This window comes from Cupressus sempervirens, chromosome 10 (genome assembly GCF_028749045.1).
Source record: "Cupressus sempervirens isolate cs-2001-9-10 chromosome 10, ASM2874904v1, whole genome shotgun sequence".
NCBI classification, from domain to species: domain Eukaryota; kingdom Viridiplantae; phylum Streptophyta; class Pinopsida; order Cupressales; family Cupressaceae; genus Cupressus; species Cupressus sempervirens.
Window position 1 is genome coordinate 890,680,616 of NC_143127.1, and position 27,991 is coordinate 890,708,606.

The 27,991-nt window shown below is 36.2% G+C and overlaps 1 protein-coding gene across 8 annotated transcripts; it reads left to right on the top strand.

Moving 5' to 3' along the window:
* Window positions 1-27,991, top strand: LOC149536850 (putative serine/threonine-protein kinase PBL23). Of its 8 annotated transcripts, XR_016357205.1 has the most exons (10): window positions 549-1,351; window positions 2,262-2,407; window positions 21,332-21,435; window positions 21,528-21,721; window positions 23,914-24,770; window positions 25,347-25,423; window positions 25,530-25,671; window positions 25,764-25,913; window positions 27,463-27,764; window positions 27,895-27,991. XR_016357205.1 is itself a non-coding variant. In XM_089805197.1 (9 exons), the coding sequence occupies exons 2-9, from the start codon at window positions 2,309-2,311 to the stop codon at window positions 27,646-27,648; spliced, it is 1,809 nt and encodes a 602-aa protein (XP_089661323.1). In that variant the 5' UTR covers window positions 1-381; window positions 2,262-2,308; the 3' UTR covers window positions 27,649-27,991. The 8 variants fall into 8 exon arrangements, 7 of the variants coding, with proteins under 7 accessions (XP_089661323.1, XP_089661320.1, XP_089661321.1 ...); XM_089805197.1 differs by lacking the exon at window positions 549-1,351 and adding an exon at window positions 1-381 and having other exon boundaries at window positions 27,463-27,991; XM_089805194.1 differs by lacking the exon at window positions 549-1,351 and adding an exon at window positions 1-335 and having other exon boundaries at window positions 27,463-27,991.

Consider the following 27,991-nt stretch of genomic DNA (forward strand, 5'->3'; position numbering starts at 1 on the left):
GACCGGAAATCTTTCTTTTCAAATTTGTGTCTTTACCACCAAATGCAGATCCGGAAATCCCATATAATTTGATTACGAGACAGAAAGCCTGATTGATTTTCCACGGCATATACAGAAAGAAATGATACTAACCACGGGGTAAACAGCCAGGTTGGGCGATAATATGGATCCTCCGTATCATAGGCCAATAGAAATTATTGCATTCAAGTGTAACAGTAATCAGGAAGAAAAACAAATAAAACGCTGATCCAATCAGAATACCCTTTATAAGAAGAATGGTGATGATTTCAAGGCTGAACCAAATGCCGCCTACGGGCGGCAGCAGTAAATGGTGGGTGAGTTCTTACAAAGTACAATTTAAAAAACAGAGCTATTGATTAGGTTCGGAGCCTTTATTAGTTTTTAAATTGAAATGAAAATGTTCAAAATTTATTAAATATTTTACACATCTGATGGCTTCAAAAGCAAGACGACACAAACATAGCCGAATGTAAGGATATTCTGATGGATATAACTGTGAAATTCACAAACTGAGAAAGAACTGGTAGGTCTGGGAGGGGAAAGTAATCGAATATGCGCACAAAGTACTTCTTGATGCCATTTACGAATCAGCTCCATACTCTGCACCAATGTTATTCATGAACATTTCTTCTGCCGGTCTAGATGGACTACATATATGTTTCGAGAAAGATAAAATTTTTTCCTTTAAAGATAGTATCATATGTTTGTGTTTGGTATGTTTTTGGAAATAAAATTAGGGACTCCTGTTTCAAATGTTCAGTATACTGGGTTCTGTGTATCCCTTAGTTGTGAAAAGAACGCTATTTTACATGTCCTCTAATAAATTGAATAGTATGATAAAATACCCATTTATTGAACTGGCCTATAGTCCTGCTGGTTAATAGTTTTGAAGACATCTAGGGAAATATGTGTCTAATAAATCATCTAATTCTTCTAAAAAAATCTCGGGCTAGACATCCTGTTTGCCTTGTTAATTTGATTGTCGCCAGTTGTTCTTAGGGTTATAAAATGGAAGGCTTTAGCACCTGTAGCAGTACTAATAGTTCACGTAGTGGTAGTAGTAGCAGTAGTAGCAATGTTTCCGATCAGACTAGTGCAAGTGTTATTTTGGAGCTACAGAGGAATGTGGTTAGCGAGGACGGGCATCAGATTGTGGTGGCAATAGTGGATGCATCAAAGGAGATTGCTTTGGGCGCATTGATATGGGTGTTAGAAAAACTTCAATTAAAACCCGGGGATAAATTCATATTCCTTGGGGTCCTTCAGCAGATTAGCACTCCTAGTATGTATAATTTTACGAAAATGTTGGGTACTACTAGTCGACCATTATGTAAGAATAAAATCCCTTATACGAAAAACTTATTTTCACATGTTCCATTCCATTTTTTCTATGAATTGCTGATTTGGAGTTGTTTTCTACATATTGTGGTAAAATATATCTGTGCTCAGTTAAAATTTCAAGTAGTGCCTTCTTATTATAAAAATAGGTATACAATAGTTACAGATAATGCAAATTAAAGCTTTCCTACAGTTATTTCTTAAACCACTATGCTCCTTGCTTGTAAAATCTCCTGGGATGACTCTTCCTTTGGTGATCAACATACTGCTGGATGGTCCAGAGATGCACCGCTTAGCTTACTGCTAAAAACTCAATCAGAGTCAACGGGAGCTCTTGAACAAACACACTTGTAATGGAGTGAACCTGCATGCAAAAGAGATCTTACAGAGGCTGAAAAGGGGTCCTCTTGCTAGCTTCGTCAGTTTCCAAGTTGTTCAACATCGTTGGGTGTTAAGAAAACGGCCCAAAAAAGTAGTTAACCCCTAGAACGATTCACTAGGTCAAACTCTATCCGAGAGACGTGTTCTTTAGGAAAATGAAAGGATCCCTTTGTCTATTCCAAATGTGTTGTACCTTTGAAAAGCCATTCGCACATGTTTCTGTTACTAGTACTTGTGATTAGGTGTCATCTAGATGAGTCCCATAGGGAGAACCTATGCTATCATGGGTAAAATTCTAGAATCACAATCCTCAAACCCCATTTGCCTATTTAGATTATCTACATTAACAGAGTCAATTCATTTCTTTCGAACATATGATTTAACTCATCCAACTTCAAAGATAATCCAATTACTTATTGTGAAGAACTGATTTATTATTACAAACTTAAAAAACATAACTCAAATGTGCCTACCATAGGTGGAGGATATGCTTTGTAAATCTTGTTCTCTTGCTTTTACAGTGGGGAGTAAAACAAGAGCAGATCCAAATTCACAGACAGGATACAACATGAATGTACTGATCGAGGAAGATAGACAAAGGAAAAAGGAAGAGTTTGATAGAAACGAGGAGCTTATGAAGATTCACAGGCAATGTGAAATGAAACAGGTATGCCTTAATTAACTTTGATACATCAGACTGCTGGTCGCGTTTCTGATTCCTTATCTTTCACCGTTGGCCCTTAGTTTATAAATACAGCAAAGCAAGCTATACACAAAACATGCACACATTTCTCTCAGCCTGCAAATTTTAAAGAGATTTTCATCCTGTAAAGTTCTAGTAGAAACTAGAAACTCTATCAAGCTCAGTAGAAGATAGAGTTGAAGAATCAAAGCAAACTTTACCGAGAGGGAATGGAGCGAATGCCTTACCTTAGATCTGACAGATAAATTGAGGGAGAATAATAAGAAACCATCTTTCACACATCACTCTAAATGATACATAACCTTGATTTATCTGTCCAATTTTAATTCTATAATCTATAGTAAGAAAATAGAAAGGAACACAAGAAGCCGAAATGCTACAGCAGTAAATAATAAACATGTAGCATGATATGATAATTCATGCAGCAATAGAATATATATCCATTCATAACAGAAACATGAATATTTACAAACTGTAACGCTCTCCCATTTCACATCATGCATTCCTATTTAAAGCCATAAAATGACAGAAAATAAATAAAAGGTCAGCAATTAAAAGAAGTCTAATTTGGCTTTCTAACTCTAGAATATTTAATTAAATCAATTTTATTTTCCTATCCCAGAAATGTTGATAAGGTGGAAAGAACTATTTAAATTAGTTGTAACAATTTCCGCCCATTTCTAACACTGCCAACACGAAGGAATAAAGTCCTTAATCAACTCTTCATTTAGTGTTGTCAAGTGTATTTATTTTAAAATGATATTACATCAAACATTTAGGTAAGAATTTGCTACCATAGTACCCACAAATTTGGTTTGGATAAGGATTGCTAAAGAACTAAGCATGTCAATGATGACATACTCTTCCACTGGATTAGATAAACAACTTTTCACGTTTTTCTTCCTTTGCTTCCAACTTCTTGTTGGATTAGAAATTGTTCTTCTTTGTCAATATGTCCTCTTTCAATATTCCCAACTTCTTATGTGCTAAGACCCACTTCGAGTGGTCCTATTCCACTAAAAAGTTAAAATTATCTTGTCATCACTTGTCCAACTTTCTATGACACATACCCAAACCATTATAAACTTTAAAAACTTAAATCAAGTTAGGGTAATAAAAAATTCCTATACATGCTTACTCCTCTATACAACAAATGTATATGCCTTCACTTGTTTCCTAAGTCATTCCCAATTCTTCCACTGTAAAAGGATGCTCTTCAACCTTTTTTCATTTATTATGAGAAAGACGTCCTTTCAATTTCTCCTTGTCTACTATATCCTCTACACCCAATAAGACTTTGTTACATGTGGAGGCCCCAATATCTCATCTCTATTAAACTTGATGGCAAACCCACAAAATAAATACATACCTTACTGGTTAAAACAGAGGATAGATAGGCAAGATCCTATAACACAATGGTAAATTGTAAGCCTCTTATCTGAGAGGTCTTGGGTTGGAGTCTACTCAAGCTTAACAAATAATAATAATTAACTACAACAAATAATAATTAATCTTGGCTTTGGCCAATTACTCATCTAAAAAAAACAGAGGATAGATATTGAACAAAGCACAACAGCAGAAAGATCAAAGAAAGACTTAAGGTAATCCTTAAGGTGCTCCTTACAGAACACTTAATTACGAGAGAGACAAATTGCATACAAACAAATTACAAAATACAAACACAGTATGGCAATGTTCAGGATAGAACATTCCGCAGAAAATCAAGGAATATAGAATATCATTGCAGCCAACAATCCTTTCATTATATTTCAATCCTAAGAACAGTTACAAAGTTTTACAACCCTTAAAGGATTGTATCAATCCCCTTACAATCCCAACTCTAATGTCACCAATTGCTGCCAGCATACATTGTCAAACTGGGGAAGTCTGTCTTCATTTCCTTCCTCCACTTGGCCTGTGCTTCCAGCAAAGTGGCAAATTACCCTTTTCAATTATTGGTCTGCTTCCCTGTGGCTTTCACACACTCAAGGCCCCCTTCTACCAATCTTTGATCCTTATAAAATGGATTGGACACAAGCGTCGGGAGATAACCGACCAACTACAGAAACTGCCCTGCAACTGGCAACAGAAAGTCTAACAAGCCAAACTAACAACAAACAAAGAACATAACAAGAGATAATTAAATAAGAAAATCAAAAGAAATGAATGGAGAGTGATGCTCTTGCATCACAGTTACATTTCTAAAATGGACTTTTCCACTACTAGAGCATCTTGGACCATTTGTTGTGATAGGCTGCACTCTTCTTCATTGCCATCTAAAAACTCTACTCTTATCTCATTGTATTCCTCAGTATCTTCCCCTTTTGGCCTGACAGTGTTCAACATCTTCATCCATTCATCCTCTGCATCTTCATTCCATTCAGGCTCATGCTCATTATAAATCACTTTTAAGAGCCTCCTATAATAATTCTATTAATTCATCAGAATCAATATTTCCCTATTCTAGTAGTTCTATTCCTTGGCTAATCCTAGACTCTAAAGCTTTCCTCAATGAAAACAACTCCATTTTTTAATCAGCAAAAGGCCAAAGCCAAAGATTGAATTACTAAAATAGAATAAGATGTTTACATAAGTATTGCAAAAGATTCCTATTATCTATAGATCACTATGAAATCCCAAACATCAAAAAATTATGAAAATATGTGTTTCTGCTTCAATAGGCAGATAAGCTCCAGAGGACAAAAATAAATATATCCTCTAAATACTATCTGAATCAAAATCTAAATCAAATGGGCTATAATTCTAAAAGTCTGACTAAAATAACTGAAGATTATCTTATCTGGGTCAGAAAATGATTTCAAATTCCCCCTTTGAACTTGCTTTAATCCACTGGAATTGGTCTGGAACTGCTCCCCAGTCTTTTGACCCTGCAACTTTTCTTCCTTGGTCTGCTTTCCACATGACAATCTTTATTCTGGGCACTGAAGAATAATTTCGTCAATGGCTTCCACAATCTTATGGCAACAATACTAACCTTTCTTTCTTGATGAAGATCTTTCTCCGCTATCCAATTTTTCCTCTTCCAGCATCTGACCTGCTATTTTCTTGGGGTTCAAATAAGGGGGGAAGAAAATCCTTCTTCTAGTAGATAGTTTATCCACCAGTCAATTCTGCAGTTTCCTTTTGACCAATCCATCTCTATAGGAGTTCTATGTTTCTCGCTATTACTGGTTTATGATTTTCAAAGGCGCTTTTGTCCCTCATGATTAAAATGGGTCTCTTCAGAAATTCCTCTTCCACTAATTGACCTCAGGGTATGGCACTTGTAGATAGGCATCCACACTCGCTACAACTCTCTCCATATTATTAGAATATTGTAATGCTTCTTTAATGGTCATCTTAGTTAGACTTTGGTTTATTAGGTAGTTAGACTTTAGTTTATTTGGTAGTTTCTATTTTCATCTTTGGTTCATGATTGGTTCTTTTAGAAACATCATCTTTGTAAATCTATATAAGGAGCTTCCATCTCCTTTGTTTAATTATAATATGACATTAATTTACCATAACAAGGTATCACAGCAGGTTGATGATATCTCATAAAATTTGGCTAAATTCTTTAAGAAAAATTCAAGTATCTTCTGTTCTGGAATTTTTTCCAGAAATCTGTTTTTTGATTTTTTAAAATAAAAATTGTCGGAGGTATTTTACGAAAATTTTGTGGTTTGTTTTCGAAGACTGTTGCTGAAAATCTTGATTCTGGTGGATGTTTACCGCTTTGGGTAACAGGTTTTAACATGTGCAAAGTAGATAGTAACATAGAGTAATGTATAATGCAACACAACACAATATCAAAGAACTCATCAACGTCTTTATTAATCTTAGCAAATGTTTACATTCATATGTTTATACTCACAATGACAACATTACTCCTTCATTCATAACAATGATCGAATACAAGTACATAAGAATATAAGGTGCCTAAGGGTTGCAACTTGCAACCAACTATCCAATTGCTTACCTGTGATGTCCCCTTCCAATTGACATCTCTCAGTAATTAAAATTAGCCTATTATGTGACCCTCGATGGCTAATATGGTGGTTAGAGGGTTTTATTGGGGAATTGGCACTTTATGATGTGGCATAATTTCATATTATAATATTATAATAAAGTTCAAATAGAAGAATATCTTTTATCCCACATTGGGGAGAAAAGTAAGTGACCTTCCACAAGGAAAGAATAAATTACCATGAGAGGTTCTTTTCTTAGCATTTGATTATTGTCATTTGCATTTGACGTGTTTTGTGGAGCCAAGGGTTTCAACATTTGCCACTGGAGAACGGAGTTTTTTTGTGTGCCTCCATTTGAGCTGGTGAAATAACTAGTGAATTTGGTATTGGGAGGACATCATGTAGGTGTTCTATTCGAGCATATTAGTGAAAGATCTTTCAAGGGGTTGCAACTATTGGAGAAGACAAATCAATCTTTTCATTGTGCCAAATTTGTGGCCTAGGGCCAGATTGTGGAGTACGATTGAAGGAATAAGTCAGATATGGCTATAGTGATTTGCTACAGTGCTGCCGTTGCTATAGTGACTCGCTACAGTAAAATCCAGATTTCTTGAGCAGTTTCCAGGTTCCTATCTGTTTACATTTTGCATTGCGTTGAGGTTAGATTTGAATATCTTATGACATTTGTAGGGATTTAGAAATCAGTTGTGGAAGTTTTGTAATCTGATTTATATCAGAATCTTATATCAAAAAGTTGTTAGAAGGGATTAGAATATCATCAAACATCGTAGAAGGTGTTGCCCTAATGTCTTATTGTTGCAGATGCATATTTTCTCATTTGTAACCAGTGTTATATGTTTCGTAAAAATACAAAAATATTTGCATCTTCATTGTTAGATGTTTTGGAGTTCTTTGCAAGCATATTTATTAAAGTTTGGCATTTAGAAAGAAATCGTAATTTAGATCTGCAATATATTTGTTGAGTGCAAAGTGTTTGACAAAATTCTTAGGTTAAGAAATCAAAAAATTAAAATTAGAATTGCAAGGGATATTACACTACCCCTTTGGACATTCTAATCATACATTAATAACTATTTACCAACAACATCATACCCCCCAAAAAGAAAGTCATTCCTAACAACACACAACAAAAATGAAACACTATACAAACTTCAAAAAATTAGGACTGATTGCGTTGAGAAGGCGTCCTTGATGAAGAGGGTGTTGGGTGGTGGTGTAGCTGCTAGATGAGCTCGCAACTTGTAGACCTAACCGTCCTCAACTTTAGATCTGCTTTGCCAACATTTGTCTCTCCATCGCGATCTTCACCATAAAAGCAGCCTCAAGAACCTCCTTGTCCTCTTCTGTTGCTTACAAGGCACTAGCAAGACAGCCCTCAAGCATAGCCCTTTATGTCATCTCCTCTTGTTACCGAGCTGCTATGGATACCTTCTCTTTCAACAAGACCTCTCTCTCAATTGCGTGCACAACTCTCTCCTAAGTCAACTCTTTTCTATGTTGCTCCTCTATCAACTGAAGGCGGGATGCCAACTCCTCTCTCGCTGTGACTGCTGCTAATGTTGAGCCTTAGCCTCAGATGCTACATGTTGATTCTGTCACAACGCATAGTACACTTCTCTAAATGTTTGCTCCACCTTCTAGAGTAGAGCCTAAACTCGACTCTCCCTACTTCATGAATCACCCCAACCCTTTGAATGACCCCAACTCTCCATCATCTCATGCATTGCCACTTCTTCGAGGATGCTATTAGTGAAGGGAATTAGAAAGGGGTATTTCATTGTGCATTGAGGCATCAGAAATCTGCATAGAAGCAAATTTGAATAGCCTCATTCTTCAATGATATAACAATAAGAGAGACCCATCTGCATGTTTGGACCTTGCAAATAATACCCACATCCAACATTTTTTCGATCTCCTCATTCACTCTTGCGATGTAGTTCTTATCATCCCATATGGTCTCTTCCAGACCGATATGACACTAGGTACAAATGGAATGTGGTGCACGCACAGCTCTAGATGTAATCCTTTTAAATCTTTGTACGTCCAAGCAAATAAATCTTTTTACTCCATAGAGATCTTGAACAATACTGCTTTCAAGATGGGGTTCCAATCTTTGCCCACGAGGATGTTTCTTGGATCAGCCTCATTGTTGTGGTTGGTTACTTCTAATGAAGGTTCCTTGTACTGAATTGGCTTTGTCATGTCCAATTGATGTGTTGGTGCCTCGTTAGCTTGGTCCTCCCCTTCTGTATTGTCCACTTTTTGGGACATTAGAAAAATTAAAGACATATTATATATAATATTAAAATTGACTTGGAGAGTGTGGACTCAAAATATAAAAGGTCAATTTAATAACATAAAATGGGCTAAAAAGGACAAGGAGAGATAAGATGAAAATCTAGGAGGGGAGTTGAAGAGTCACAGTTGTGAGGATAAAAGGAGAAGAGACTTTTTCATTTGGCAGGCTTGATTTATGATTCATATTTCAGTTCTCTCTTGAGAGAGTTGTTCAGGAAAGCTTCAACTTTCAGCTAGTGTGAGGACGTAGCCCCTCATACTGGCAGATAGTGGACGCAAACCCATTGTCTGTGGAGACGTCACTCTAGGTGTCTCGTATGCGCTTATAGGTTCTTCTCTTAGTGTTCCAATCTGATTGTAAAACTGTGTTTAAGATTGGATTTTGAATGTTGGTTATTGTATTGCTGTTGTATAATGCAATAACATGTTTTTGAGGATTTTATGAGAGTTTACTGGTTTTATACTGTTGGTTTGTAACGCATTTTCATATGCTTGAATCCTGAATATTATTTTGGAAAGAATGGGTTAACATCTTTTGGAGAATCTACTGGTTTCTATTGTTGTTTCGTAATACATTTGCCTATCTTTTAGTTTTGAATATCAGTTTTGAGGAAACAACCGGGTAACTATCTTTTGGGAATATTTCCCAGGGTTTATATTACTGGTTTTATAATGCGACTTCACATGTTTATGTTCGTGTTGGTTAACAATTTGTTCTCCTGTTAGATTTTATAACCTGACTCTTTTAAATGCCCAATGTTTGGAGAAACAAAAGGATGTCACCAACAAATGGGTCAATATATGTATTATATCACTGCCCTTTGAATTACAAGGTACAACTCCCTTTGGATTGGTAATGATGTGCAATGAATATGTCTTTCTTAGATCAAAAGTTTATGATAGAATAAGCTCTTAACTTGAGAGCAGTAAAGGCTAACTAGATTGCTTGTAGACACAAACAACTTAGGCAAAATGGATTTGGATAACTCACAATCCCCAATAGAATATTTGTCATGAATTATCTTGCAACACTTCTATCTAGCTTTTAACCACAATATATCTCTACTTATGCAATCATGATTGTTAACCCTAACAAAGCAAAACAATAGGAGGGAGAGAAGAAACATAATCATATATGGATAGTAAATGAAATTACTTATACTATTAACACCATGATGAAATGGAATTCAGAAGGAGATAATAGAGCCACACACAATTGTCTTTCAACTCTTTATGCAAAAACTACTTTAAAACTAAATATAGCAACAAAACCTTAGCAATAAATGTAGGTAGATGGAACTACAAGACAAATTCACCATCAAGTTTGCCGACCTTTTCATTATCATCAGAAATTACATTTATAGTTTTCTACCATTCCTCAGTTCTGGCAGTGCAATAGTCACACAATAGAAAGAAAATATGAATAAAACATGAAAATATCTAATCTACAACATGGTATGGATGCGTGACAACTTTTCTAGCAATGATCTTGATCCCACGACACCTCAGAGAACACATGGCAACCGTTTATCTTCATGCAGCTTCAAAAACCCTGTGAAAATCTTCATTTCCTTCATATTCTGCTGTTGGCTCAAAATCCATGTAATTCATATCTCAACGGTCACAACAAGTTTGAATTCTAGCCGTTGATCTTGAATTAACGATCACGATTAAAACCTAGCAATCCTTATTTTTCCCTTTATGACTTCCTTCGAGGTCCATCTATGCACGTGTCCAATGCTCGCATTCTCTCTTTGGTCGTTTCTTGTGCAACTTTATAAAGCGAGAAAGCGAGAGGCGTTGATCTTGTGCTTTATCGATGCTTGTGGACACAAACAACTTATACTTTCTCGACATGTAGCACTCTTTTCGCACCCTCGCAACCTTCTTTGAGAGTTAACATTAAAACCTTGCGACACTGCGATGACTGCGTGGAAGACTGCTTCGCCACCTTTGACTGCCATTTTATGCTCTTCGCTCCATCGCAACTTAAATTTGAAAGTCAGCTTTAACATCTGCGATGTTGCGATGACCGTTTTGAGTTTAACTGTTACCTCGTTCGCAAGCTTGCAACCTGGAACCTTGACTCATCTCTTAACCTTGCAAAGCTGTGAACGCATGCTTTCACTCTGTTGCAACACTAACCTCAGGTCAACTTTAATGCCTGCGATGATGCAATCTTTAGCTTTTCGCTGCTTCGCTGCCTTAAGTCATGGTTAACTTTAATTGCTTGCGATGTTGCAAAAACTTTTGATCTAATTGTAGTGGTTATTCCCTGCATCATCACAACTTAAAATACTTAAGGGCACGACTTTTCTACCGACCAATGGCATGCGTTCCTTTTGTTGATTGACTTTTCCAACCACTTACGTAGCTATTAAGATCACATCTGGACCGTTCATGTGACAGATCAACGATGCATGTTTTCTCACCTTTATATTTTAGTATATCTGAGGATTTCAACTTGGTTTTCTACTGGAAACAACTAGTTTCCCTATATTCAGAGCTTGATCACCTTTGATATCTTCCATTGAAATGCAAACCACTGCAGATCTTTGTCCTCAGAATCCTCTTGAATATTTAAATGATGAATCATTGGAGTTTGTAGACCTTCTTCTCATCAAGGAAACACTTATAACCAACCCACCAAACCTTAAATCACCTAGCCCTTGATCAATGCAATTTTCACATGATTTCCCGCGTAGGTTAGCTTGAAAGGGGGTGAAGAGAAGAGAGGTCATCCTAGGGGCATTCTAGACATAGCCTTAGAACATTGACACATTGATTAGACTTCAACCTAAAGAAAAATGAGATGAATTGAAAATTGGGCAATAGTTAGGAATGCTATCTTGAGGAAGAAAAAATTGGGTCAATATTTGTTTGGGATATTTGACCTTCGGTGTACTCCCTGTATGCTGGAGGGAACAAGTCCTTTTCCGCCCCTTCATCCACCATAAGCATGTTGGAGCAACTCATAATCTTCCATTTCCAATGGAAGAGGCCATTCAAGGAGTCTAGTCATCCTCAGAGCAACCTTCTAATTCTAGGATATCCTCTAGCATGGCCCTCTTCCATACACTCTACACCATAGATCTTCGTCCTCATTCATGCTTGTATTGGCCTTCATTGACTTGAATTCCCACATCATTCTTAGCATGTCCTTTTGGAGTGCTTGTACTTTATTCTGTCTCTTTTTGTGCAGAGGAATCATCATTGTCGAATGAGTACCCGTGCTTCTTTTTAGTCGTCTCACTCTCGCTTTTCAGGTCCATTGTGTTAATGTTTTGCCCATAAATATAGATAAATAGAAAAAGAAAAGTAAATAAAATGTACAAAAGACAAAAGGTTTATCCTTGGAAAACCCTTCCACTTGAAGGGAAAAACCTAGCCACACCAGCAAAATGTCTCTTTTATTGATCATAAAAATGTTTGAGTAGAAGACTTTTTCACTTCATTGAATTACAATATATCAAACAATCACATAATAGATTGGATTTGACTCTTCATCTTACACACAAAGGTCTCTTCAAAATTCTCAATGTAAGACCATTCAAATTTCTAAATATACAACACTTTATATTTTCATATGCATGCCTCTTCGCATGATGTATGACACATGTCTTTTTATATAATATTAACTTAAATATTCTCACAAATGTCTCTTCAGCTGAAGGTGACCATAACGGTCGTAACAAACATATTTCCATTTTATAAGAAAAGAGATAAAGATCTCTAGCACAACTACAAACTTCAACACATTGCTCTATTGTATGCATCTGCGTACGATGGCAAAGGCACAATTTTCATTGTCTTCTTTAGTGAGGGTCTCAACCCTTTAATAAGCCCTCATTTCTTTAAGCCATCCATTGGTTAGTTGTCCATTTTGTCCAACAACTCTTTCAACCTTTGACCATATGCTCAGATGGTCTCATCCTTCACATGTGTGGTCCTATAAATTTATGCTAAGATTTCATTATCGTCTCACAGTAGTTAGAACTTCGTTTGAAAGTCCTTCAAGTCTGTCCATAAGGTGACCTTGATTTTATCCATGTTTGAGTACCAATCTATCGCCCCTCACCTCAACGTGTCTAGGAATTGCTTAGCCAATTCATCTTGGTCTGTCAACTCATTGGTTGACCAAATAGTTTCACGGGTTCTGCAATGGTGCACAGGATTTTCCTTCCTGTTGCTTGTGAATTTTGGTAATTTCTATTTTTGAGACATGACTATAGTTTTTGTTGCCAACAGTGTAGTATGGTTTCTGGAAACGGATGCATTAGAGCCGAATAGGTTACTTTGACTACTATGTCCCTCTGACACTTGTGCCTGCACTGGTATCCCTTGCACCACCATCCTTGACCTCTTCTTCTCACCCTCAGACCCTGCGTGTCTCCTCCCTCGGTATGAGAGTGAGGTTTCTTAGCTGGGTTCTGGTATCTTCCAATAATCTCTCGTGGTCTATGTCTTCATTGTGTACTTTGTCCCCTTTTGTATGGTACCCTCCTTCAATACAGTACTTAGGTAACCTTTCCTCTGGCCTTCCCTTTGCAAGTTTCCTCAATCATCTTCAATGCTCCACATGTTCCTTGAGTCTTCGAGCCCTTTGAATAGCCTTGAAATCATCTATATATTCTCTCCAATTTTTCTCCTTGTTCAATAAATTTGGCATTAATTCCTCCTCTCTGAAGGGTTGCCTTATCATCTTCGATTTTCGTCTCTTTCCTTCATCTCCCTTCGCATGTTCTCATCGAACCTTGGAGGATTTTTGGCATTTCTTCTCTCGGTTGAATATCAGCCATAAGTTTTGCAACATCGGGAGTGTCTGCACCAACAGTCGTGGGAGCCTACTCATCAACCAATCTACAACACAACTTACTCTGAGAGACTACTGCACTACACTCTTGGGCACTTGTTCCTCTACAACCTCTCTCCATATGTGGGTTTCTATCGAGTCTTGGAGTAATGAGATGAAGTCAGACGTTAGTGCTCTTTCCCCCTCAAACACTCTTGAAATGAGTCATCTTCGTTATGGCTATGTCCTTCGTTGATGGGTTGTCCCATTATGCGTCCTTCGCCATGTACCACTCTATCACTCCCAAATTCTTTTAAAGGCAATAAGGCCAAATGTTTACCGCTTTGGGTAACAAGTTTTAACACATGCAAAATAGATAGTAATAGAAAGTAATGTAATGCAACACACCACAGTATCGGAGAACTCGTCAACTTCTTCGTTAATCTCAACAAATGTTTACATTCCTATGTTTAGACTCATTAGGACATTACTCCTTCATTCATAATGATGATGATCGAATATAAGTACATAAGAATATAAGGTGTTGAGGGATTGCGGCGAACCATCATAACCAACCAACTACCCCTTTGGACACACTAATCATATGTTAAACAATTATTTTACCAATAACAGTGGAGGATTTTGATGGCATGATTTTCTAGTTTAAGCAAAAGTCTCTGATTTTTGAAGGTTTCGAGTACTTCCATGTTGCTTGCATGTACTTGTGTGTGTTTTTTTTTCCGTGCAATCTCCTATTACGCCCCGTGAAGGTTTCTCTAATGGGTTTTCATAATTTTTTCCCTTGAAAAAGTTTCTATAGGGTTTTAATAATTTTTCCCTCAAAAATTATATGTTGGGTTTTAATAATTTTCCACAAAAACTATAATTTATTTGTTGGGTTTTACCATTTTTTTTCCCTCAAAAACAAAGATTTGTATCCTCTAGTGTGTGTCTCAAATTCTGTTTTTTGGTTTTGATGGATTTTTTCACCTCAAAAATTGCTTGTGTTTCCTATAATTCATGAAATTCATGAGGGATTTTCTATCAAGAATTCATGTTTTTAAGTTTTTACCATTTTTTCCAAAAAATGATGCTTTGTTAATTTCAAATCATGGTATCTTGCAGGCCATTTTGGGGCATCCTGTTCATTGCAATACTTTAGAGGGTTTGCTAATTATTTCTTAAAATTGTGGTTTTAGTTTAATCTCAGTGCCTCTAGGTACTGGGAGTACTACCTTTGTTACCTAACGTCAGATTGGATTATTAGAGGAGTATTTTTAATATTTTTAGTGTCTCACTATATTTAGCTAGTTCTTCTAGAACAGCAGTTAATGGTCATTTAGGCTTTCTTTTTAATTTGCTCATTTGATTCTATTTATAGACGTCGGCTTTATTAAGACAACTTTTGTTTTTGTTTACAGTATTATTAGCATTAACTCTATTAAAGAGTTCATTTTTAACACAATTAATCATCTCATTTTTAATAATTTCATGGTATTAGAGCAAATTTCTGGATAATTATTTTTTCCATAGTTTGTGTTAAAAAAAACATGGGAAAAAATAATTAAAATTTCTCAAAAAGTCTGCACCAAAGACCCAGGAAATCTCTTGAGAGCTTCCATTCTCAAGGAAACATGTCTTCTTCCTATAGAAATGATGAAGCTTCCCGTAAAATTTCCATAGAAAATAGAGGATGCTTAAAAGATAGAGAGAGGATACTTTATACCACTCCTTTGCACTCTGGTTGCCTGAGCTTGCATTATTTCTTGTCTCAGGAAATAAATTAGAGAGATTTCTATAGTCAAGGCTGTAAAAATTTAAAACATGGGTCCAAGTCAAAAGCACAAACATTTGAATCCTTCTTTCACCAACAGTTTGATGCACCTAAGATTGCTTATTCCTTCTCAAATAGAGCTCTTTTCTCATCATTTTCATTAAGAACACCATGATTCCAATCCCTGTATCTAGTTATGATCTTGAGATAGGCAGGTAAATCTTTTCCCCTATTCATTAGTAAGAAAAGCCTTGGAGGAAGGAAAATATCTTCCAGGGTTACAAGATCTATCTTCAGAAAAATTACTAACTTGTTCCCAATGATTTCTGAAATTGTTGGATCTCTATATTCAAGAAGAAATTTATCAGTTGTATCTAAAAGGAAATAAACTTGATTCTGCTCTGATCTGGGCTAAGATTAGGAGTCCATGCATGTATATGTAACGATGAGCTCATATAAAACCAACCTTTACATTTAAAGATCTCATCGCTCCAATCTTTTGATTTAAAAAGACCCGTAAAATACTCTTCGGAACTATCTAAGTATGATATTTCCTCAACATCTTTCCATTCATTTGAAACCCAATTGACTACATCATTAAACAAGAAAGAAATGTTTTAAAACCTACAGAGTAAAGCTCTATTCTGTAACTCTTCAACTATAGGTTGTATCATGTGATCAGGAAATGAGATGCTGATTTCTGCAATTGTCATCGAGAATGCAAAATCCTTCCCAGCTGGATTTACCCACTTATCTACATTGCCATTTTCTGTAATAGGAATGCTCACAGGTGATTCCTGAAGTGCACCCTTATCCATTTGAGGTATTTTGTGCATACTATTGGATATTTCCTTCCACACCAATTTGGCCCTTTTTCCATCATCCATATTTCTGCCCCTTAATATGTGTTGAGTTTTAAAGAATTTAAACCTTTTGCTATTGGATGAGTAAGGAATTTCCCTTAAAACTTTATTGCTTTGCTTTGCATGTTTGTGGTTGAATCAAACACTGCTATGGAAAAGTAATTCTCCTCCCATCTTTCCATTTCCTGCTTTTGGAGTTTTCTGGATTCCGAAAGGGAAATCTAGACTTCTACTTAAAGATTGGGGACCAAATCTATACCTTGACCTTCTATACATTGGTAATCTACATTACCCTTCCTCCACCTGCCTCCTTAGGAATTCAAGATGTTTGATCGAGTGCCGAGATCTGTCATTTTTTCTTGGATGCCATGTTCTCCCTCCTGCCAGAGCAGATTTGGGCTAAAAGATTTCTTCTGCTATAATGCATTTCATGCTCTATCTACAAACTCATTTCCTCTGCTGCCTTGCCCTGAATGATTCTTCTAGAGGAATCCATTAGACGACCACTGCCATGACCGTTCCGTTGGCCACTCCATTTGGACTTCAGACCAACCTTCCTCAAAAGGTAGTATTCATTTGACTCTTCTTTGTCACAACCCTGTTGGACATATAACTTTGGGAGATAACTTTCTCCTAATTTCTGAGATAGTTGTCTCTCATTATAACACTTGTCCACATGTTTCTAGTTCATTGACAATGGCTATTTTCAAATGGACAGATGCTCATTTGGACAGATGCTTCAAGATAATGAAGAGTCCTTATCCTTCTAATGTCAGTCTATTAAAGAGACATTAGCATGGTGACGGCAGACTATGAAGTCTTAACAGAAGACAAGGAAGATTTTCATGCATTGGCATCACATGCATTTCCATCACTTCAAGAGATCATATATTTCAATTTGCTATTTTTTTAATTGTTACATACATACATACATATACATACATATATATATATATATATTGATTATGGTTTGTGAATAAGTGTTAGTTATCACATTTACATAGACAGAATCAGTTTTGCATGCACTGCAAAATCAGACTTTTTTTTTTCATCAATGAAGTGTTATTTCATGTGTCTGGATTCTGTCCTTCAAGTTGGAGGGTTTTCCCAGGGTAAATTCTGTGTATCTTGTTATCTATTTTGTTTTGTGTTGTATACTTCATTTCTGGCATAAAATCAACATGGTCTCAATCCAGGAAGAATGGGTGAGCAACAAATGAAGCAGGCTGGGGTTTTGATAACGTAAAATCCAATCTCAAACTTGATTGAATCCGTAGCCAGCAAATTTAAGATATATAAGCTGCATTTTTGGCACAAAATACTCAATCTATCAGAGGTGTGGTATGTGGTGGACATGATGGGATTAATGCATAGATGATCAACGCTCTTCTTTTTTGGAGATTGTTGTTGTCAATGGCATTGGAATTGATCATAGTTACGTTGCCCTGGGAGATGTGGGGATAGGGGAACGGGGGGACAAGTTTCCAAGACGGGGGCACAGAGGGGCCTTAATTTGGGGATGGCGGGGGGACAGTGGCGGGGAATCGGGAGGGGGGGTGTGTTGTATATGCTATACATATGGTGCTTAAAATGCTAGTTATGAAAAGATGTATTGCAATATAAGATATGAAAATGTAAAAGAGTAAATACTTGAACATTGCAGTGAATTGGAACATCGAACATTGAACATAAGTAGTCGAATCAGCAAATAGTTAACGCTAAGATGTCCCCTCTTCCTCTTTAGAGTTGGTGGAATCTGGTGGCCTTGCTAGGAATGGGGGAGTGGAGTCCCCAAGTCCTTGGTGCGTGGGGCAAACAAGGGGGGGCGTGTCCCCCGTGTTACAATGGAATTGATAAGGTGGATTTGGCCAAGTGCAAGCAGTGCAACATTGTGATGACCAATACTCTCGATCTATTGATTGATGATGTGACAGATTTAGCCATTACTCTCATGCTCGATGCCTTTTGCTAGATTTTGTCTGTTGATTGTTATGTTTGCCAAGGCCTAGGGCAAAGCAAGGGATACTACAAGTTAATTTGCAAGAGGAAGGACAAAGTCAAAATTTTTGAGGAAAGAGCACAAATTCCTTGGCAAAGTCCAAGGCTTAATACTGACAAGAAGAGAGCGAGGCATAATTCTAAACCAATGACAGTTCATTAAGACCATTCATTCTTTAATCACGGATCTAAGTAACTTAATCCCTTTTGCGTATTTCTTCATCTCTTTGGCATTAAATTAAGAAATACACGCTGGATTAGCATAAGTGTTTTTGTGATAAAATATTTTATTGTCGTCGTCAATTTCTTACCTTAATTCAATTCCTTACGTATGTATGCTTGCTGTGTACACAACTTCCCCCGATTGCATTCGTTATTACTATTTTGCAGTATGAAACTCAGTGTTAGACATTATGTTGTCCCAACTATTGCATATAGGTGAATGATGTACCTACCTTGATGAAACTGATGTTGTCCAGGCAATACATTTCAAGCAGCTTGAGAAAGGCTTTCAACAATTATTACACTAAATAAATTCTTGTATACCGCAACCTCTTATTCTCTTAACTGGTTTATTTGCCTAAGGAGCGTTGCTATCTTGAGCACCAGAAACACAACAAGGATTTGCACCGCACAGAAAAGTAAGTTCTTCATTCAATATATTATATGGTAATATTAATTGAGGATGCCACAATCAAGCCACTCTAGAGGTTTTGCATTATTTGATCTTCAAGACAGTGGATGTCACCATAGTGTCTTTAAAGGCACCCCCCAAGGTCATTGATGAGCATCAATTATTTTATAAACTAGACATGAAAGGTTAGAAGCAAAAGCACAGCGTGATAATCTTATATCCTCAGCAGCTTCTAATGTATCAAACATTAGTTCTTTGAATCAGAAGCAACATCAACCCCAACCCCATGTTTGTGGGATTCAATTGGGCGATTACATGAATTAAGGACTTGGGGTTTCAAAACCTGTGGGATCCTCGTTGGGCATGGGGTTTATGGGGAGGCTTGGACCTTATGGAGGTGAAGATGGATATGGGGGCACTAGTCAAGACTCCATTGGGGGAAGGAGGAGGGGTTGGTGGTGGCCACCCTTTGCTCTCATGAGCAAGAATTCATTACCTCATATCCAACTTGTGGGTCCAGACAATAGTAATCTGAAGGATTGTTTGACAATGGATATGTCAAGAGGAGGCATGGCTGAAAGCATAGCTGCTTCTGTTTAAGAACGAATTGGCTGGTGTGTAGGAGAGACTGAATGCTCTTGTTGAGAGGGAGTCTAAACATCAGTAATCCTTACTATGTGCTAAACCCATATTTCTCCGAGTCAGAGAAATATGAGGTGCACGCCCTTGTGAGATATTGCTCTTTAATGCATATTTCTGTGAGAAGGGAAAATAAGAGGTGAAAGCCCTTGAGATGTATCTCTTTAATGTATATTTCTCTGAGATGGAGAAATATGAGGTGAAATCCCTTGAGAGAAGTTGCTCTTACTCCACCTGGGAGTAGCCATGATGGACATCATATTGATAGATTCTATGATGACATCACATTGAGTGATTCCATGATGGGCACTTGTATATAAGCTTCTTTCCACACATGGGAGTAGCCATGGTGGAGGTCATGTTGAGAGATTCCCATTGAGTGACTTTGTGATGTGAGCTTGTGTATATGTTTCTTTTCACACTTGGGAGTAGTCATGGTGGACATCATGTTGAGTGATTCCATGACATTATCACGTTGAGAGATTCCGTGACAAAAATCTTTTCCACAAAAGGGGGTAGCCATTGTGGGGGTCATGTTGAGAGATTCCATGACATGGATATTTGGGAAGGCAAATCCCTAGCTAAGAGGGAGTGTTGGAGATATAGTTTCGAGAGATATCTTTCTCCTCATTTCAGAGATAGTCATCTCCCTTTATAATGCTTTTGCCCAAATGTTTCTAGTTCATTGACAGCATTTGTTTTCAAGGTTCAAGATAATGAAGAGTCATTATCCTTCTAATGACAGTCTATTGAAGAGACATCAGCATGGTAACGACAGACTATGAAGGCTTTCTTGTATTGACATTGCATGCATTGCCATCGCTTCAAGAGATCATGTATTTGCTATGTTTTTTATTGTCTCGTGTGTGTGTGTGTGTGTGTGTATTGATTATGGATTGTGATTAAGTGCTAGTTATCACATTTACATCTGTGGAGTCAGTTTTGGGGTACATTGTAAAATCAGACTTCTATTTTTCATCAATAAAGTGTTATTTCTTGGGCTGCGTTTTTCCCTTCAAGTTGGAGGGATTTTCCAGGGTAAATTCTGTGTATCTTGTTATCTATTTTGTTTTGTGCTGTGTACTTCATTTCTGGCATAAAAGCAACAAACCCTTCAGTGTCTTTGCTATGATTTACTTTTTCTTGGCTTGTGTATCATAACATGCCTCACGCTTCTCAACTATCCACCATAGTTCCTCTTGCTAAACATTTTTGTATATTCTTTTACTGGTCTTTTGTTTACTTCTGCCTTTGCCTTTTTCTTATTTCTTCTTTCAACTTGATTATCCTCTGTTTTACATCACGAAACAACTCTAGCATATGATTTCTCATCCTCAACAACTTGACTATTAAATTATACATTGTTTCAGGTAGAATACAACCTATTTACAAATTGTTTTTATGAATAAGTAGCTATTTGAATAGAATCCATCTCTAAATTACAGTATGTATTGTTCCTGCAAGAATTTGAATTCAACTGCCAGCTAGTAGGAGATCCAATCCCACTTACAGAAATTTCTAGGGAAATAAATTAGCTTGAAATAAAATAGTATAATGTTGGGTTTGACCACAATAGAACAAAATCTCTGCCAATCGTAGAGAATTATTATGGGGTGAGTCTGTACTCTTTGTGGGTCCTCTCAAGTATTCATGGAATATAGTTTTTAAATTGACGAGAGTATTCAATACAGGTCAAGGTCATATGGCTTGCCTGAGTTACTTTTTCCAATTTCCTGTTTATCTATTTATTTATACTGTATCTGGATATTCAAGATAAAGAAGACATATAAAGTAGTGTCTAAATTTTTCTGAATGATTTCAGAATTATGTATACAATTTACGATTAACTTATGTCTGCTGCAGAATAGTTTTTGTTATCTCAAAGTATTTTCCTGTTACAGATTGAATTTCAGGTAGCAGTTAAGGCGGGGGCTTCAGCAAAAGTTATAGCAGTGGATGGCATCAAAGCTTGTGAACCTCAACCGACCCTTGTAATACTGGACAGGTAGATTAAGCTTATTGTCGTAAGTTCACTTAAACCTGTGAATATGAATCATAACATACAGAAAAACTGACCATTTAGTGGGATTTGAATAGATACATGAAGGAGAAGAAATATTTCTTGGAGAAACTGAAATGCAATATTTTACGGGTGAAGCGGAACAACACCATAGAGATAGTTCGTGGACCACCCAAAGCACCCTTCAAATATGATGAAATGATACCAGAACTAAGTTACAGTTCATTTCATGTAACACCACCTGTCAACATTGTTGCAGCTCACTCACAAAGTATTTCTCTCTAAACTATTCCACATTTAAACTTGCAACCCCATGGAGAGGGGTTTTAGATACTTATATTTGTTGCTAACACTGTTAATATTATTGTAAAACTAAACTTATAACAGAGCATACAAACAAGATTAACAAGTATTAGAACTTGGGTAATAATAAAAGGCAAGGAATCCATGAATGGCATCCAATGAAAAATAGTGTTGCTGGTAACTTTAACACCTATTGCAAGCAAAAGGTCTATGCTACCTAAAATTTCCTGTCCCCTTCTTGTGAGAAAGGTGGTCAATGGAAATTTTCAAAGGGCAATTAGCAAAACCATTCATTCAACATCATGATAATCTCGAAACGTCTCCTCATTCGCTAGTGCATACTCTCAGCTCTCTTCTCCAATTGCAACTCAAAATCTTTTTGAAAAAGTATACATGTCTTGAAGTTTAGATCTATTTTTTCTCTTCGAACTCTTACTAGGCATTTGTCGCTTCTTGGACTAAGAAGGGAGAAACAATATCAAGAGGAATCAGTTTCCATTTAACAGAGAGATAATTCACCATATTTTCACTCGAGTCCTATACCCAATAAGGGATGAGGCTGGAAGCAGTCTAGCTTGGTGGAAAAGTACACATTGAGTACACATTGATTGTAAAACAGGATAACCAGAACATAGACTAAAGTTGTAAAGGAGTATAACTTGGGTTGAGACAAAATGCAGTCTAATCCAAACCTTAGCTGAAGGAGGCAGGGCAATAAAACCCTTCTCATGGATTGTCTCAACACATCGGTGAGGCTAAAGCTCCATTTGAGAGTCTGAAGTGTAAGGTCAACAACCGACCATTCAATTGAGTTCTGCTACTATTTCAAGAGAGAAAATGATGCAGTCAAGTTTGGGGTGTTTATTTAGTGAGAGATATATCTTGTCGCTAAATAAACTAAAATTACCCAAAACTGTTAAAAACAGACTGAGATTCTTGGCATTCATTTTAAATAGTATGATAACTTTTGTGTGTTTTTGAAAGACAAATAGACAGAACATGCATTGAGTTACAAATTCAAAAAAAAAAAAAAATTATGAAGATGGTTGTGACTGTCCTTTCCCATGCCAAACTATTCCAACTAGAGCACAATCAAGAAAGCAGGAAAGTACTGAAATCATCTTCAAGCGATTCATCAAACAGTTGGCCTTAACTTGAATGATTAAAATCTAACTCCATATATATTTCCATTCTAAACTCAAAGATGGATTCTTCAACAAAATGGAAAACCCAGATTAAACTGGATAAAATCTATCTTCAATTTCTCTCAGAACCTTCACAAACTTTGGATCCTTCATTTTGCTATAAAATTGCTTTCCCTTATGCGTAACAAAGTTTTTTCCTCCTTCCCTGCAACCACTCACATGTGTGTGTATATATATATGGTATTGGTTCTAGCAAAATTTTTATACATGTATATATGTGTGGCAGTCATTCTAATAAAGAAAGATGAATCCTGAAAACAAATTAAAAGACTGGAGTTCTTCTAATCTGTATTTTGAATTCATCCCTATAGTCTCTACAATTTTTTAGTAGGATCTATATATATTGCAGTGACTCTAGCAAAAATTTAGAGACTGCAGATGGATAAATTCAAGATACAAATCAGGAGACTGCAGATAGATTATTTAAGAAAATAAATTAAGGTCTGGAGATGGGGCATAAATTAAGAGACTGTTGACGACTGAAATATTAAAACCAACAAGATTTCTCATTTCTTAATGACGATTGCTCCTTTTACCCAAATTCTCTTGCATTAAATAATACGAAGTTAAAAAGTTAAAATATTGATCAATCTTTCTCTAATGTTCGGCCAGTCATTCTTCTAAAAATTGCATTATAAATCATTTTTTTATCTTTTCCTAAGTATATGCACTAGGATCTTGTTTTTGAAATTATCAAAATAGTATTTGGATTTTTTATAGAACTCATTTTATAATTTAAAAAAAAATTTAATCAGCAGAAAATGGCCCACAAAGAATACCCTGTATCTCAGAATAGTCAAAGTTAAAATACCTAATGTAAGAGGATATCATTAACATTCCCTAGATGGCTCCTTTTTGCTTTAGACATCAATATCTATGTAGTATCAAGTATCACTTTACATTTGTGTGTATCGTTCAAATCTAATTTGATATCAATATCTTTTTTCTGCAACAGAAGTTCAATTGGAGCAACCAGAGAGGATTGGAGATGCCATTGCAAAAGCAAAATCGATGAATGATTTACCTCGCCTTTCTGGATCTCCTGAACCAGACATTGAATTGGATACAAATGCTGATAATCTAATGCAAATTTTCAGATCTAAAAGTGATTCTAAACTGGACATCGACAAGGTAGCTGATGCTACTACAAATGTCAAACAAGTTTCACCAGAGCCCTTTGCAGTATCACACCTATTCAATAGTGAGAGAAGCAAAGAAACTAGTGAAAGCAGTAATCTCTCTAAATCTCTCAATCAACCCACCTTAGAAGTACCAAGCTCTAGCTCCAGCTATAAAATTTCTGAATGTGAGATATGCAAATACAGGTTTCCAAATATTGACAGAGAACTCAAGTCATTTAATTATTCAGAAATTCAAGCAGCTACCAATAATTTTTCAAGTGATAATTTCATTTCTGAAGGTGGATTTGGGCTAGTGTACAAAGGTAGGCTGGAAGATGGACAGCATATTGCAGTTAAGCAACACAAGGAAGCAAGCTCACAGGGAGAAAAAGAGTTCAGGTCTGAAGTTGAAGTTTTGAGCTATGCTCAGCACAAGAATTTGGTAACTCTGCTTGGCTTTTGTTCTCAAGATAACCACCGCCTACTTGTGTATGAGTATGTTTGCAATGGGTCTCTTGATAAACATCTTTCCAACAAAGTAGAGCCATTGCAATGGAAGTATAGGAAGAAGATTGCAGAGGGAACAGCAAGAGGATTGAGATATTTGCATGAGGAATGCAAAGGAGGTTGCATTGTTCACCGTGATATGCGTCCTAATAACATCCTTGTTACCCACGACTTTGAACCTATGGTAAGTCTACATAACTCTCTTTCCGACCATTTTGGGGTAAGTTCTAAATTCCATAGAATAGTGTCACAATGAAGAGGAGGTTGTATTGTTCATTATGATATAAATCCTAATAATCTCTTTGTTACTCAGGACATTGAGCTCAGGGTAAGGACACTTATCTCTCTTTAAACTTAAATATTATTTTTGCTCACAAGTTCCAAAGTCCATTAATGATTACCATGGGAAGTCCTACCCTGTATACCTTCTATCCAATCTTCAGACTCTAAGATGAAGTGTTGATGGTCAATTTAAGATGAAATTGGTTAAACATTTTTGTCATTTCTGAAAAACACATTCTCGGAACTAGCAGCGGGCTAAACAGCACATCTTGGTGCCATGTAACACCAACAGACAATATTTAAAAAACCTATCAGTGCCATCTATTGTAAAGAGAATCAAACAAAGAACACATGCTATAAGAGTAATACAACTAATGTTTTAACGAGAAGATGGGTTAACTACTGCAATAGTGTTGTCTGATATTTGATTATGTATTCCTCCATTATAATTTTGACATTGATAGTGTTGATGAACCAGGTTGGAGATTTTGGATTAGCCAGGTCACAGAAGCCTTTGGAAGCAGACAACGAGACTAGAGTTGTTGGCAGTTTTGGGTAACTTAGATTAATAGCTTTTAATTTTGACCTAAATCATAGAAGAAAGGAAGATCAACTGAAAATGTTATTACACTCATTTTTTCCTCGTGCTCTTGATGTCCAGATATTTGGCTCCAGAATATGCAGAAAGTGGAAAGGTTTCCACAAAAACAGATGTCTATTCTTTTGGCATGGTGTTGTTGGAGCTGATTACAGGACATAAAGCCCTTGATAGGACACTTCCTGGCCAAAGCCTTCTAGCATGGGTATAACCCAAAACACTTCCAATCTTCTTTTTAACAGAATAAAATTTGAAATATGAATGATGCTCATCTTAAGTGATTGATTTACCTAATAGGCACGCCCTTTGTTGGATGATCGGAGATATCATGAGCTTATAGACCCTCTTCTCATGGAATCACATGACGTCCATGAATTATATTGCATGGTTCGTGCAGCAGGCCTTTGCCTTCGCAAGGATCCTATATCCCGACCCACAATGAATCAGGTTATGTGCCAGAATCTTAATCTATATAGCTTGTTTATTTTAGAACATTCATTTATGTTTCTTATTAGTACATGATTTGCACTATGTACTGTCCATGTGAATGAATTGTTTAGTCCATATAATTGAATATGTATGCTTCTTAAAATCTTTCAGAGTCCATATAACTAAATACATATGCTTCCTAAAATCTTTTCACAGACAATTATTCAGATTCATAAATATGAATTTCAAATCAATCTTTTATTACTGAACTAGGAGAGATGTTCAAAGGGATGCAGCACAGATGAAAGGTCACTAATCATAAAATTGTAAAAGCATTTGATCATGGAACATTTTCAACAATAAAGCCTACTTTATATTACCGTCTTATTTGAAGTTGTAGTTACTAATTCCTGATTGCGCTGGGATCATATATGTGCAAAACACATGCAGTTGTGGGTTTCCTATTTTTTGGGTTATGTTAAAATATGTTTATCAACAAAACTGTTTTAACATTAAATGATTGAGTTCACTCTTATAAAGTTTGCCGATGCGGATGCTGATGCGAGAATCAGATGCCAGGTTTTTGGTTTTTGGATTTTGGATGCATCTATAAATATATTTATATATATGCAAAGAAATGCAAGAAATATACAAAAATAAACCATTCCGTAGTATGCTACTTCACCATTGATAGTTCAACTTCAAACTTTATAAACAAAAATATACAAATTGAAATAACTAATTAGTAAATTACTCAAGTTCAAGATTCCAATGCAATTTGAATTACAAAATCAAAACTTAGTTCATGATTCAATGTTGATGAACCCTCAAGATTCAGTCATTCAGATTCACCAAGCAAACAAAATGAGAAGAATAAACAATGAATGGCCTATTTTAGGGCTTTCTTAGGGTTTAGGAGCAAAAAGGAGCAAAAAAAGAATAAAATAAAACAATAAAGCACATGCAAAAAACAAATTTTCTGTGGATTCTCTTTGATGCATCTCGATGCTTTCCAGATGCCTAGATGTGCCAAGGAAGCTCATTCTGAGCCTGTGGATGCTTGCGGAGGAGCTGTGAGCGCATCCACAGGCCCTGAATGAGATTCCTGGGCACATCCGGGCAGCATCCAAAAGCACCTGCCACTAGAACTCATCAGCATCAGCATTACTTTTTTTTAGTACAACTAGTCATTTTATTTCACATTGTAATTTTGTATATAATTTAAAAGTTCAATACTTATTAATAATATATTGAATTATTGTAAAATTAAAAATATATATTTTATACAAACATGGATTATTTATTATGTCAGTATAGAACTTTACCATCTGTTTTGTTTTGGAAATGTTTTGATGTTGGCTGGACTTCTTTATTGTATTTAGCTTTTTGTTTGTACAATGATCTGAACCCTTAAAAAACTAATCTTCATATTTTATTGGTAAAACTTTCAAAATCCAGGTGATAAAGATCTAGAAGGTATCAAATGATTATGATCTTTTATTTGATCAAGAGTTAATTGAATATGAAATTAAAAGCTATAGAATAATATAAAACTTTCAAAATGCAGGTGGTAAAGATTCTAGAAGGCAGTATGCTGAATCAATTGGAGGAAGACTCTCCAACAATGGGTGGTAGTGAATCATTTATTCAAATGATAGAAACCCCCCTTTCAGCTGAAGAGCGCTCTTCACAGAGTGGGAGGAGATCTCACGGAAGGAAAAAATCCACTTTTACTTATTATGAAATGCTATAAACTGTTCTAGGAAATGGCAAAATACTTGGTAGCGTTGAAGAGGTTCTTTAAGCCAAAAAGTTAGGCATTGAAGTTAATCTTTTAAGGGAGGAGATGCAGGTTTTATGAGGTTTCAGGTCAGAGTATAAACATGCAGTTCTTTTCAGTACTTAAGTTGATTTTTACAATTTTTTTCATTCACAACTAATAAGGAGGTTTTTACTATTCTAGTAACTGCCTGTCATACTTTGTCTTTCCTGTAATTAGTTTACACTAAACATCGATGGAGGAGAGAAAGAGACCGAAACTTAATATGGAGGAAAGTTACTGTCTGATCCAAATCAATAGATTGCACTATTATTCA